The 14537-nt window shown below is 31.5% G+C and overlaps 2 protein-coding genes across 3 annotated transcripts; both read right to left on the bottom strand.

Annotated features, from left to right (window-relative positions):
- Positions 1-191: 191 nt before the first annotated feature.
- LOC144851163 (uncharacterized) lies at positions 192-4181 on the bottom strand. Its single transcript, XM_078708727.1, has 5 exons — positions 4029-4181; positions 3576-3760; positions 2654-2750; positions 865-2425; positions 192-830 (listed from the first exon to the last, which is right to left on the bottom strand). The coding sequence occupies exons 1-4, from the start codon at positions 4177-4179 to the stop codon at positions 2364-2366; spliced, it is 495 nt and encodes a 164-aa protein (XP_078564853.1). The 5' UTR covers positions 4180-4181; the 3' UTR covers positions 192-830; positions 865-2363.
- A 1873-nt stretch (positions 4182-6054) lies between these two features.
- LOC144851587 (ras-related protein Rab-5C-like) lies at positions 6055-13731 on the bottom strand. Of its 2 annotated transcripts, none has more exons than XM_078709120.1 (7): positions 13662-13731; positions 11463-11733; positions 10248-10399; positions 9501-9623; positions 8922-9015; positions 6728-8440; positions 6055-6693 (listed from the first exon to the last, which is right to left on the bottom strand). In XM_078709120.1, exons 2-6 carry the CDS (start codon positions 11620-11622, stop codon positions 8319-8321), a joined length of 651 nt encoding a protein of 216 aa, XP_078565246.1. In that variant the 5' UTR covers positions 11623-11733; positions 13662-13731; the 3' UTR covers positions 6055-6693; positions 6728-8318. The 2 variants fall into 2 exon arrangements, with proteins under 2 accessions (XP_078565246.1, XP_078565255.1); XM_078709129.1 differs by lacking the exon at positions 13662-13731 and adding an exon at positions 13352-13484.
- Between the last annotated feature and the right edge of the window lie 806 nt (positions 13732-14537).

Raw genomic sequence — 14537 nt, 5'->3', positions numbered from 1 at the left:
ATAAAATGCATATTCATAGTAAAATTCAATGTGTTTACACATTTATTTTATTGTTAATTATTTTTTATAAATGTTTTTGTTTCAAAAAACAAATAGAAATGATTCAACCGCCGCCGGTGTTCAGTTCCAAATTTCAAACTCAAAGGCTTGTGATGACCACAAATTAAGACACAAAATAAATGAAGACCATGTTAGGATTTGTGGTACAATTTAATATCAATGTTTTCTACATAAAGTCCATTCATAGAATATAATAGATGAGATGTAGCAACTTAAACTTCACAATCTATTTTTTTTCTTGTACAAATTTGATCTGTTATATAATATACAGTATAAGAGTACATACTTAAATCCGTCTGCCTACAAGCATATACACTGATTACATCATTGGTATTATCAACATGGCCACAACAAATTGGAAATAAACATATACATGAGCTACCCATGGAGTATGTACAAGGTTAGTAAACAGCGTTTCATGTGCAATAATAATAATGAAGCTTTGTCACGCAATTATTGAACTGCTTTTGAATCTTATGATGTTGGTTTACCTCGAAAGCTTGGTTCCCACTAGAGACGCAACGCAACGACGTAGACGCAAACAAGTTGACCAATGACAAGCGACAGTCGAATAAATCCATCCCTTGTGATTGGTCAAATTTCTAATGTTGCGTTACGTCATTGTGTTGCGTCTCTAGTGGGAACCAAGCATAAGTTAAAAACGTCTATTTCTTTACAGAGATAACGAACATTATTAACTGATATTAAAACAGCAAATAGTAAATGATTATGTTGCTATTAACTTGTAAAAATCCTCATTACTGCAGTAACTGGAGGTGTACAACATTGGTTTACTGCAGTAACTGGGGGTGTACAACATTGGTTCAAAAGCAGACATAATTTCTGTTACAACAGCACATGCAACATGCATTCTTGCAAATGTTATACTTTACAAATGTCATCCACTAAAACATACTCATAACTGTTCTTAACTTTTGATTAATTCACAAGTATTGAGTAAGTAGTGAATACATTTTACAATAGTCTGTCATATTTCGATTTTAATATTTTGCAATTTTTTATTTTGTTATTTTTAACTAATTATTTTTGTGAGACCAAAATCTAAAACTATAACCAGTTCCCTCATACAAAAACTTAATTAAATGCTAGGCTAATTGTGATAAAAATTAACAAATACATTTTATATTTATATATATTTATATACCTGTGTACTAGCATATATACTGTTCTTTATTACATCATTGATTATTAAACCACCTTCCAAAAATCTGCATAAACACATTGAAGGGTCACATTAGGTTAAACTTAAGAGAATTGTTTAATCTGCAAGTCCAAAACAAATCACATTTCATTTATTGTTTGCTCAACTTATTTAGCAATTAATGTTTCCTTACAACATCATTAGATGACATTTACATAATTATCCATGACTTACTTAAAATATACTTAATCAGTCACAAGCATTCAACTTTATTTAAAGTATTTGAATTGCAACATCTAAAAGCTTATGAAAAAAAGACTTAAGAGTATATATAAATAGTAATGCAGTAATATACGGTAGCTTTAACAAACTTTTTACGTACATACTTTGATTTTTTTTTACGGGCATACAAAGGAAATCTCAATTAAGCAAATCAATATTATGACACACCACTTTATCCCACCAAATTATTTTGTATTATTAATAATATTTATAAAATATGCTTCAGAGTTTAAATGAGAAAAAAAAAACAATTGTCCGCTGATTTTTGAAATAAAAAATTAAATAGTAATTTGCCTGTGCAAAAATATCGTAATTCACATTGTGGTTGTCAACTGAACATTAGAAGACAAAAACCATCCACTTACAGTCACTGTACAACATGCCTACCTACCATTGATAATGTTCTATTTATAGTATCACTACAAACATTCTTTTACAATTTAACATAAGGATTAATACAGAAATAATAATATTTGATTATGTCTGATAAGTTGAGTATTATCTTCTAACTACTCCCACCCACCTATATAAACTTATAGTACAAATACAGTAGTTATGTTGTGATAACCAGGATTACACCATCAATTAACACTGTGATATTGAAGTGCTTTTAACACAAGAATCAAATATGTATCATATTGAAATACAAAAAAAAGAGGAAAGATACCAGACACAAGGTGACATAAAAACACATTGTAGGAAAGAAGAGAAAGAAATCATAGGGGTAGAAAATAAAAGTTTGATTGGGGGAGGGGGAGGGGTAAACTAGTCAATAGACTACTTTGTGGATACAAATGTTAGCTTTATTTTGTAGGATTTATAAGACATTATTTCCCGTTTGGAGTACCTGCGTACTAGCTTAATTGTTAATAAATTGAGAATGAAACAGTTGGTCTGGTTCGTTCTTCGGAAGCTTTTTAGCTAAATAAAAAAAGAAGTATAGATTTTAGTACAATAACAATATTACCTACATAATGTTGATAATATTGAAGCAAGTAAAACAGTTTCAATAAACACACCTTTGATCACCAGGAAAGAATATTTATTTTCCCCAATTTGAAATTTAGCATGAAATGCTTAGTATAAATAACTTTAGCAAATTACTTATTGTATTTTAAATTAAAAGATTGAAAAAAGTTATAATCTTACCTATTGCCAAGAAACTATCATTGACATTCATTGCAGTTTTAGCTGATGTTTCCATAAGCAGTAAGCTTTTGTCATCATCTGCATATGCTTGAGCTTCCTATACATGGATAAAAATACAGAAATTATTTGTACCATCGCACTCTTACACATTCATTATTTGTATTATATTTTATGTCACATTTTTTATGTACATTTGATAATAGTTGAGTAGTTCTCGGGTGGCTCGAACCCACGACCTCCAGATCACTAGCCTAGCGTTCATACCTCTAGACCATCAAATTACTCAACTCCATGACGCAAAACTACAATTACAATCCTGTTGGTGCAGTACCCGCTGCTTACTTGGGCTCGAATCTAACCACCAGCCATCAGCGCAAGCTCGGTGGTCTAGAGGTATGAATGCCAGGCTAGTGATCTGGAGCTCGTGGGTTCGAGTCCTATCATCATCGTCATCAGTCGGCTGCGGAGCAGGCGACTACAAGCTTTCTCCAGCCACAACGGTCCTTGGTTAACTCTGACAGCTTATCAGAGGTAATCATGCCTTCTTCATCCCCCAAAAGCTGTTGGATGTATCTCAGAAAGTTGGTTCTCTGCCTTCCTGGTTTTCTTTTGTTCAATGTTGAGGAACATACAGAGCGCAGGCCTACTCCTTGCATGGTTTGTCATCAGGCATTCGAAGCGCGTGGCCCAGGAACTTCAATTGATTTTCAATTTCCCACCCGAGAACTACTTGCGAATTTTTCGCAAGTATTCTTAAATGTACTTAGTATAAAGTACAAATTACGTCAGAGTAGGGCAAAACATCTAATTACTCAACTCCCTGACACAAAACTACAATTACAATTATTATTATTACATATTGTACAAAATGAATACATCATCATCACAAGATACTATGAAAAAGGAACAATAAATAACATACCTGTTCCTCCAAGCTGTTTCCTAACATGGAAACACTCTTCAAGTCAACGGCCCCCTTCAGAACTTTCTTGCCCTTTTCTTTCTTACAGCAGCACATCTTACATATACATAGGCCTATACATATGCAGCAACGTAACAGTACTAATAGGGCAACTATGGCAATAGCTACTGCTGCAAACACAGGTACTGGTGGAACAAAACCGAGTATAAAAGAACTTTAATTAAAAAAGGAATTTCACCTGAGAAAACATAAGCCATGAGAAGTTATAAATTCATAGTGGAAAGGGGATCAGTACTTTTTATCATAAACATATTAACATTAAACTTTGTACACAATTTTATTTACACAAACATCTTCTAATAAGTCTTCTAATAAATCAAAATATTGTGAGCATAGTAAATATTTTTTTTAAAGGCACCCATCAACCCAAATATTATTTCTGACATGACTTACTTCCAAATTTGTCACTGAGAGATTTGAGAGCCTTATCTGAGAGGTCGGCAAGTTCACTTTGAGCAGAATATTCTGTGGTAGGTATGGCGGCGTCTCCGGAGTTGCCCGCAGCTGTTTCGGCATCAACGCTAGCACCTGTTTTGGATGTCATTGTAACAGATATCTCGAAAAAAAATCAAAATATGTAAAAAAAACATAAGTTAAAACTATTATATTGATTCATTATTTCTACCGTCAATTAAAGATGAAAACATCTCATTAAAGAAAATTAGAATTCCCAATCAACTTCTGCAACCTAGGCCTAGCCTAAATGGAATAATCCAATTGATTTTCAATGGACGCATAGGCCTATATTCACCTGATGTATAATAAAATCAATATAAAGATCTATACAATAAACACACATTGCGAAATAGTCATGCTACAGCTACAGTTAGTATTTGATTGTAATTAAGTAATACATTCAATAAGAATATTCAACAACATGGCAATTTTTTTTTACGAAAGAAAACATGGCCAAGAAAACTAAAAGACAGTATCTTCATATATCCCCATGGTGGAGAAATAAAAAACTCTGCCTTCTGCTGACCAGCAAGGAATGGGTTGTTCGTAACTCTAAATTCAATGAATGGTTCAAAGCAAACAAACTTGTCCTAAATGTAAATAAAACTATAATTATGTTATTTTCACAACACAAAAAATCGTAATACCGAGACAAAATATTCTCATAAAAATTAATGGTACAAACCTAAAAAGATTAGAAAATATTACTTTCTTAGGTATTGTTATAAACGAAAATTTAAGCTGGAAACCCAACATCAAATATAGGCCTATATGTAATAAGATTGATAAGGCCATTGGTAACATCTGCAAAGTTAAAAATATATTTCCTGTGCACATATTAATAAATCTTTATAACGCTCTTATCTTGCCACATCTTCAATATGGAAACATTGTATGGGGAAATGAATACCCAACACATATTGAAAAACTACATAAGTTACCAAAATTAATAGTTAGAATAATAACGAACTCGAAGAGAGATATACTAGATCACGTCCCTTATTTATTTAAACAATTTAACCTACTCACAATTTATGATTTAAATAAGTTACAGGCAATATATTTTATCACTCAATATCATCTTCGACAATTACCCCCTACCTTGTGTGAAATCCTTGATCAAATTTTAAAAAGTGAACGCGCAAAAACCATTAGAAATTCAACGCAAATGTACATATGCCTACCATTCTCCAGACTTGCAATATGTCATAGATTCATATTCATTCACGAACCAAATACTTGGAACGAGCTCTATAAAACCAATATATTAAAATCTCTATATAATTTTCCCCGTATCCTCATAGGGGAGTGCCCCACCGTTTTTTACTTTTTTTTTGGTACATAATTGTTGTTGTATGTTGTATGTATGTACATGTAGATGCATTTAAATAACCAAACTGACAAGCACTCGCTTCTTTTTGGTGTATTGTTGGGTGTTGCTGTAAAAAACAATGGTAAATTGTAATTTGAATTGAATTACAAAAGAGGAAAATACGTCTTACCTGTGTGAAATCCATATTGCAACAACTCCACTCATCTTAAGATAAATAACTATCAATTCGTTGAAAGAAATGTTATGTAAATCGTTGTTGTGAATTATAACATCTGGAAGACATTGTGCATGATATATTTTGAACAATATGAAGTGTGTTCATCGATCAATGCTAAAGATTATGTTAATCATTATGACGTTGTAAAAACGTTGAAAGACATCATGGGCGTTGATTTTACCATTGACGATGTTTATATTTCGTAATTGTATTTAGTTATGAAATAAAATGCATATTCATAGTAAAATTCAATGTGTTTACACATTTATTTTATTGTTAATTATTTTTTGTAAATGTTTTTGTTTAAAAAAACAAACAGAAATGATTCAACCGCGGCGGTGTTCAGTTCCAAATTTCAAACTCAAAGGCTTGTGATGACCACAAATTAAGATACAAAATGTATGAAGACCATGTTAGGATTTGTGGTACAATTTAATATCAATGTTTTCTACATAAAGTCCATTCATAGAATATAATAGATGAGATGTAGCAACTTAAACTTCACAATCTATTTTTTTTCTTGTACAAATTTGATCTGTTATATAATATACAGTATAAGAGTACATACTTAAATCCGTCTGCCTACAAGCATATACACTGATTACATCATTGGTATTATCAACATGGCCACAACAAATTGGAAATAAACATATACATGAGCTACCCATGGAGTATGTACAAGGTTAGTAAACAGCGTTTCATGTGCAATAATAATAATGAAGCTTTGTCACGCAATTATTGAACTGCTCTTGAATCTTATGATGTTGGTTTACCTCGAAAGCTTGGTTCCCACTAGAGACGCAACGCAACGACGTAGACGCAAACAAGTTGACCAATGACAAGCGACAGTCGAATAAATCCATCCCTTGTGATTGGTCAAATTTCTAATGTTGCGTTACGTCATTGTGTTGCGTCTCTAGTGGGAACCAAGCATAAGTTAAAAACGTCTATTTCTTTACAGAGATAACGAACATTATTAACTGATATTAAAACAGCAAATAGTAAATGATTATGTTGCTATTAACTTGTAAAAATCCTCATTACTGCAGTAACTGGAGGTGTACAACATTGGTTTACTGCAGTAACTGGGGGTGTACAACATTGGTTCAAAAGCAGACATAATTTCTGTTACAACAGCACATGCAACATGCATTCTTGCAAATGTTATACTTTACAAATGTCATCCACTAAAACATACTCATAACTGTTCTTAACTTTTGATTAATTCACAAGTATTGAGTAAGTAGTGAATACATTTTACAATAGTCTGTCATATTTCGATTTTAATATTTTGCAATTTTTTATTTTGTTATTTTAACTAATTTTTTTTGTGAGACCAAAATCTAAAACTATAACCAGTTCCCTCATACAAAAACTTAATTAAATGCTAGGCTAATTGTGATAAAAATTAACAAATACATTTTATATTTATATATATTTATATACCTGTGTACTAGCATATATACTGTTCTTTATTACATCATTGATTATTAAACCACCTTCCAAAAATCTGCATAAACACATTGAAGGGTCACATTAGGTTAAACTTAAGAGAATTGTTTAATCTGCAAGTCCAAAACAAATCACATTTCATTTATTGTTTGCTCAACTTATTTAGCAATTAATGTTTCCTTACAACATCATTAGATGACATTTACATAATTATCCATGACTTACTTAAAATATACTTAATCAGTCAAAAGCATTCAACTTAATTTAAAGTATTTGAATTGCAACATCTAAAAGCTTATGAAAAAAAGACTTAAGAGTATATATAAATAGTAATGCAGTAATATACGGTAGCTTTAACAAACTTTTTACGTACATACTTTGATTTTTTCAAAAAAGAGCAAACACCAATGTATGGTCACAGGAATACAAAGGAAATCGCAATTAAGCAAATCAATATTATTACACACCACTTTATCCCACCAAATTATTTTGTATTATTAATAAGAAATATTTATATATTATGCTTCAGAGTTTAAATGAGAAATTACAAAAAAAAAAAAAAAACAATTGTCCGCTGATGAATTTTTGAAATAAAAAATTAAATAGTAATTTGCCTGTGCAAAAATATCATAATTCACATTGTGGTTGTCAACTGAACATTAGAAGACAAAAACCACCAACTTACAGTCAATGTACAACATGCCTACCTACCATTGATAATGTTCTATTTATAGTATCACTACAAACATTCTTTTACAATTTAACATAAGGATTAATACAGAAATAATAATATTTGATTATGTCTGATTTGTTGATTATTATCTTCTAACTACTCCCACCCACCTATATAAACTTATAGTACAAATACAGTAGTCATGTTGTGATAACCAGGATTACACCATCAATTAACACTGTGATATTGAAGTGCTTTTAACACAAGAATCAAATATGTATCATATTGAAATACAAAAAAAAGAGGAAAGATACCAGACACAAGGTGACATAAAAACACATTGTAGGAAAGAAGAGAAAGAAAACATAGGGGTAGAAAATAAAAGTTGGGGTTAAAGGGGGGGGGGGGGGGGGTGTAAACTAGTCAATAGACTACTTTGTGGATACAAATATTAGCTTTGTTTTATAGGGTTTATAAGACATTACTTCCCGTTTGGAGTACCTGCGGACTAGCTTAATTGTTAATAAATTGTGAATTAAACAGTTGGGCTTTTCATTTAGCACAACATGAACCCGAAGATTGTCCCCCCCTCTCATCAGGTATCACGACCGGGCCGCCTTGTCTTTGACCTCCAGCTTGACCGCCAGCTGGTTCGTTCTTCGGAAGCTTTTTTGCTAAATAAAAAAAAAGTAGATTTTTGTACAATAACACACAATAGTACCTACATAGTGTTGATAATGTTGAAGCAATTAAAACAGTCAGTTTCATTAAACACACCTTTGATCACCGACATTTATTTTCTGCCTCTTATCTATCTATTGTAAACTTATATAATTTGTTTACCAGAAGAAGACTGTTTACCTATGTTATGTATATGATATTTTTGTTGTTTTCTTTCTTTTTTATCTGTCTGTTTAAATATCATATTTGTCTATAGGCATGTCTTCCACAAGCATTTTACTTTTTTTGAACATGCCTTCTTCAACTTTTATGGTTTATTTTTTTCACCTACATTTTGTTTTGTTTTTCTTGAAGTAAATAAATGTCACTTTTAATGAATGAATGAGCATGAAATGCTTAGTATGAATAACTTCAGCAACATACTTGTTGTATTTTTATTTAAAATTAAACGATTGAAAAAAGTTATAATCTTACCTATTGCCAAGAAAATATCATTGACATTCATTGCAGTTTTAGCTGATGTTTCCATAAACAGTAAGCTATTGTCATCTGCATATGCTTGAGCTTCCTATACATGTATAAAAATACAGACATTATGTGTGTATAGGTAAATAATGAAATTATTTGTACTATCGCACTCTTAAACATTCATTATTTGTATTATATTTTATGTATATAATTTATTTTGGGCATATTAAATTTAGTAACATATCAATATATAGTAGAATGCGACACATTTATAAAAAATTACATTTCAATCAACTGAGAAGATCAACAAATATTTACACAAGAACAAATGTCAATATCTGTTAATATTGTTAGAAATTAACTAACAACATTAACAGATCATATCTGTTACAATTACAACATTAACATGTAAAGTTAATGTAATTTTATTGCCTATACATTTCATACATTTTATGATATTTTCTTTTGAACTTTAACTTTTGTATTGTAAAAAGTTACGGTTTCCGCCTTTTGGTTATTTGTAGCATTGTTCTTTTTTACTACAACTTTCATACACAGACACAAAATAATTGAAATTATACTAACATCAAATTCTACCATTCTTTTGTTAGCTAAATCTGCTTTGTTTCCAGCAAGGGCTATGACTATGTTTGGGCTGGCTTGACGTTGAAGTTCTTTTATCCAGGTTTTCGCTCTTCCGAAAGTATCCTGAAATCACAAATTAGATGTAACATTGGTTGCATAATATAATTATTATACAGTAGAACAAAGGAAACCATATCATTAACAGTTAGTGTAGTATTACTGTATGCATTCAGATAATCTATATTGTTTTGATAATATTATAGTATTACTGTATGTTTAATGTTTATGCTCAAATATAAAAAGCATACAGTACAGTACTAACAATTTTCATTTATTTAGCAATAATTAATACCCAAACATTTCATAAAACAATAATCTTTAATGATTTTTAATTTTAAGTTTAATGGCATGTGGAAGGAGAGAGATTTCAACCAGTATACTATTTGTAATGTCATCATCCCAACATTTCCACCACATTCAGTTATTACAAAAATGACGCTGCAGAATAATTAGACCCTTCTTATCTACACAGCTGACTAGTTATCTTCTTATCCACGGTGTTTAGTTATTATATGTTTATTTATTTATTAAACCACCATAATTACACATAAAAATTAAAAATGGTGGGCAGGGGGAAGCTTACGAAAAATACACTGCTGTTACTCTAATGAACAAGACTACTCCCTAGCTCTAGTTTGTGTCTCTGGTGAAAAAAAGGCCAAAAAAACCACTATTTTATGAGCTTACTTGGTTTGTAATGTCATAAACAACAATAGCTGCCTGGGCACCTCTGTAGTACATAGGGGCTAGGCTATGGTACCTTTCTTGGCCTGCTGTGTCCCAGATTTCAAACTTAACAGTTGTGTCATCTAGACAAACAGTCTGTGTTAAGAAAGCAGCTGAAACAAAGTGAAAATAAAAAGTAATGAATATAAATTGATTGTACTCCACATATTTAGTTCAAAACTGCAGTTTATTATATATATTCAAGGTATATTTATTTAATCAAAGAAATCATACAGGCAGCCAAAGGCAGAAATTATTACCATTTTACAGATATAAAAACTTAAAATTAATGTACATTATATAGTAATCAAACATTAAAAAACACATAACATATAGCTATACCTATATATTAAAAGCATTATTTATGTTTGAAATAAATACAAAGCATTGTTTAACAGCACATCCTTTGCACAAAGTCTTCAAACAATGAGATGAAATGAACAATTCATAGCAAGTCATTTAGTCAATACTGTAAATGTTTATTATTCAACTTTGACCCTGCAAACAAACCAGGAAGCTGTTTAGACGTTTATTTTACCTCAAACATCATGTAACATTGTTCAAATTAAAAAAAAAAACAAAATGGGTTTTTTAAAGTTTGATTATTCATTCAGTTTACTACATGATTACTAGACATTTCCCCTGAACTCAAAGACACTAATTATAAATAAAATAATGTTTTTCTTGGCATGGTTTAACAGCATACACGCTTCTGTGCACACAATGTGGTATTCTTTCCATTGGTTAATTTTTTTCCATGACTAACTGTGAAGAAATGCATTTAGTGTACTATTAATTTACCTACTAGTTTTTATTATACAATTATTTAAACAAATTTGGCCATACTAAACTGGATATGAGTTGAAGGGGTTGAATCCTGCAAAAGTTTAATTTTTTAAAGAAAAAAGTTCATTGAAAATATCAGGGTGAATTTCAGTCGGTTACTTTCTTCTGAACAGAGTTTGGGGAATAATCGTTGAAAATATCGAAGGTCGCGTGTCAATAAAATTTGAAATAAAAAAAAAATAACTAAAAACAAATGGATATAGCATAGTGTCTGTGGGTGATTTGACTGTTGCTCACTTTAAGCTAGAAACTTGGAACTTGATAAGCAGCAGCCTGAAACATTAACATCATTGTATATTAATTTACAAATAGTTATTCACAAGACCATACCTCCAATTGTAGATTCTTGATATTCATGAAACTGCCCTTTTACAAATCTCAACACAAGACTACTTTTACCTACAGCTGATTCACCAAGAAGGACAAGTTTAAATTGACATATCTTGCCCTGGGTACCATTTGGACGCTGTGCTCCGCCTCGGCTTGCCATTATTTAAGTGTTCCCTGGTTTTGTTTGTTTTTTGAAGTGTTTTAAGTTGGCAACTGATGCCCACGTTAATTTTAGGATAGTCTGGTACTAGTTTTCACACTTTTTAATTTTCTGTGGAGATAAAACGATACATTAAAATTAACTGTAAATTGGTGATGCTGTACTTTAGATTCTCTTCAAATCTCAAATCTGTGAGACTCACTTAGTCCAAATTGGCAAAAGTCATCATTTTTCTTAAGCCAATTATCTTCATCAACATGATAATTATAATTTGCATTATTTCTTAAAGATGTATTGTCCCTTGAAACACAAAAAAATGAAGGTCAAAATATTCTAAATTTAAATTGGCCATATCAAAGTAATATTAGTGTTATGCACTTTAAGTCGAAAATTTGAGCCAAAAACAACAAGTTTACGAAATAAACAGGTAAATTAATTTGATTACATTTCGTCTGGAAAATCGCTGCCAACGAAAGTAAACAAAGATTTCAAACCATGAGTATGCATTATGCATGATGCTAATTAGGATTGTTTACAACCCGTCACAGTTGAGAAGGTGTTTTCACACAGATCGCGAGGAAGTTTTATGATTATGCATACACAGTAGCCAAACAAGCGCGTTGCATTATGATATATGTTTTGATCGAAAACTTTGACTGGAAGTCAAAGTTATTTTTTGAACAAAAAACGTCTGTTTTTCAGTTAAATGATTTTTTTTTCGACTAATTTTTGGTGAAAGTTAATAACTATTATGATACTTCAAAATTACCCACTTTTTTTCGAAATCTTTTTTTTAATTTTTTTTGGAATTAGTCAAAGGGACAATACATCTTTAAATCTAGGATGAAAACCCACTGCATTTGGATGCCGCAAACTCAAACAAAAACGATTGGGATGCAATAATGAATGGATTTTAAGTGCTTTGGGACAATCTGTTCATCAACATTAATAACAGTAAAGAGACACTTTTAAAATGAGATTAAACTTTAATTTCAAGTTTTGCTTAATTGTCTTACTTACACTCTAACTAATTGTTCACTTAGAATCAATACATTTGCCAACAATGATTGATTATTGTGAACAATACACAGGGCTTTTTTTTATTTCTATCAGTTTTCTAGGGAAAATCCGATTACTGTTCTTTTTAATACACTAAACAACTAAGCAAGTCAAATGAAATTTAAGTTTGATTGCTAATAGTAATAATAATAGAGGTGGTGTTGATGTACCTTAGTATTTTTTATTTTAGGCAGCCCTTCACAAGTTTTGCTTTTTGGGTTTCGGCACTCTTATTTATAAATTATTTTATCATAAACCTTTTACATATAAAAAGAGCGAACTAAAAGTAAAAGTAAATGTTTTTTGAAATGAAAAAAATTGGCAATCAATACAATATAATACGAAATGACTTTTGGAAGAAAACACATTTTTATTAAATACAAAAATAAATTGTAGAACATTTAAACATCAGAACAAGTTAATAATCACTATTTATTTCTAGCCCACACAACCCACATGAAGCAAGATGGTAAATCTCGATCAAGCTGGGCGCTTCCTCATTGAAATTGTTAAAAAAATCAGGCTCGCAGCTCCGATCCCACACGTACGCACTGTAATGCTTCAGTGTTGACATACGCCATGTTGGATCGGCATGACGCATACAAAACTAGCCTAAAAAGCTGTTTAATAATTAACTAAAAGAAAAGAACAACTACTTAAGTAGTCTTACGGTCATTAAATATTTCGGATAGCAAAAACTTATACAACTGGCTATATCTATCTCGCGAATGTACCCACAATTGTGAATATTATTTTCACGAACATGAAAAACACCACCCCAAAGTATATCTCTCGTGACCTGAAAACTGACTTAAAAAATAGAAAAACCATTCAACAAAAATAGAATTATGACAACTATACCAATTATTCCAGTCATATTTTTTCATCCCAAATAAAAAAGAAAGACTTATATTTTTCTTAGAATGGGGTTTTCAAAATATAAAATGAATATTTGTCGCTAATTTTCAACAAATACTTACCAAAAACATAAATATTATTATCGCAGTTTTGCTGTGTCTAAAAACTCCCGAAGTATTACGTCAAAAGTTATGGAACGCCAACATGACCATAATTGGTTTGGGTAACGTCATCATCCATCATCGGTGTCTATGCGCAACAAAATAACTATCCATTTCCGTGGATATGACGGTCGGATACTCCCACAGAGGGACTGGATCCCAGTATGTGTTGTGGAAATTATGAGTCGGGATGGGTCAGAACAGACTTAATCGAGTTTGATTTGTTGCCAATTCAATTCCTTTTTACTATAATATTGCCGATACTTTACCTAGGCCTATGCCATGACGGCCGTGACGTCAAAGTCTCTATTGGAATTCGGGGTCTGTTGGGTCAGAATAGGCCTAATCGAGTTTAATTTTGTTTAGCAATTTAATTCAATTTCATTTTTTCTTTATAGTACCGACACTTTCTGTTTATTATTACCAGGATTAAGTAAATTATATTTAATCCATGATTTAACATAGCATATCCAGAGTAGGCTAATGAAGGTTTATGTTTATTCGGTTTGAAAACGCACCAGCCAAGATTCGAACCCGGACCTTCTGCAGATGTCCTAACAATTAGACCACTGGGACTGACAGAGATCAAATTGTGCACATTCGATTCCCTGCGGAAAACATCGCTTATGTCAATTACGCACGCGCAACAGATTTCCGGGTTCGAATCTCGATTCGGGGGCCTTTCAATGATCACCGGGCGGTTTATTAATTCTATGCCTGTTAATTCCTATTTGAAAAAAGGGCCACCTCTCGGACAGGCTGCTCCTCAACATTTTAATTTCTGTAATTATGATAATTGAATTTTTCAAAGACGTAGGCCTACCCTTGCCCCACTCA

Source organism: Antedon bifida, chromosome 1 (assembly GCF_963402885.1).
Source record: "Antedon bifida chromosome 1, ecAntBifi1.1, whole genome shotgun sequence".
NCBI classification, from domain to species: domain Eukaryota; kingdom Metazoa; phylum Echinodermata; class Crinoidea; order Comatulida; family Antedonidae; genus Antedon; species Antedon bifida.
This window is presented reverse-complemented; position numbering and strand designations above follow the sequence as displayed.

Excerpts from the sequence above, each read along its gene's own strand:
- LOC144851587 (XM_078709120.1), bottom strand. The coding sequence starts at position 11,622 with ATGGCAAGCCGAGGCGGAGCACAGCGTCCAAATGGTACCCAGGGCAAG. Across the intron at positions 10,400-11,462 it reads TCAAGAATCTACAATTGGAG|CTGCTTTCTTAACACAGACT; the intron begins GTATGGTCTTGT and ends ACTTTGTTTCAG. Across the intron at positions 9,016-9,500 it reads AAAGAATGGTAGAATTTGAT|GAAGCTCAAGCATATGCAGA; the intron begins GTTAGTATAATT and ends ATACATGTATAG.
- LOC144851163 (XM_078708727.1), bottom strand. The coding sequence starts at position 4,179 with ATGACATCCAAAACAGGTGCTAGCGTTGATGCCGAAACAGCTGCGGGC. Across the intron at positions 3,761-4,028 it reads TCTCAGTGACAAATTTGGAA|TACCTGTGTTTGCAGCAGTA; the intron begins GTAAGTCATGTC and ends TTGTTCCACCAG. Across the intron at positions 2,426-2,653 it reads TGATAGTTTCTTGGCAATAG|CTAAAAAGCTTCCGAAGAAC; the intron begins GTAAGATTATAA and ends TTTTTTATTTAG.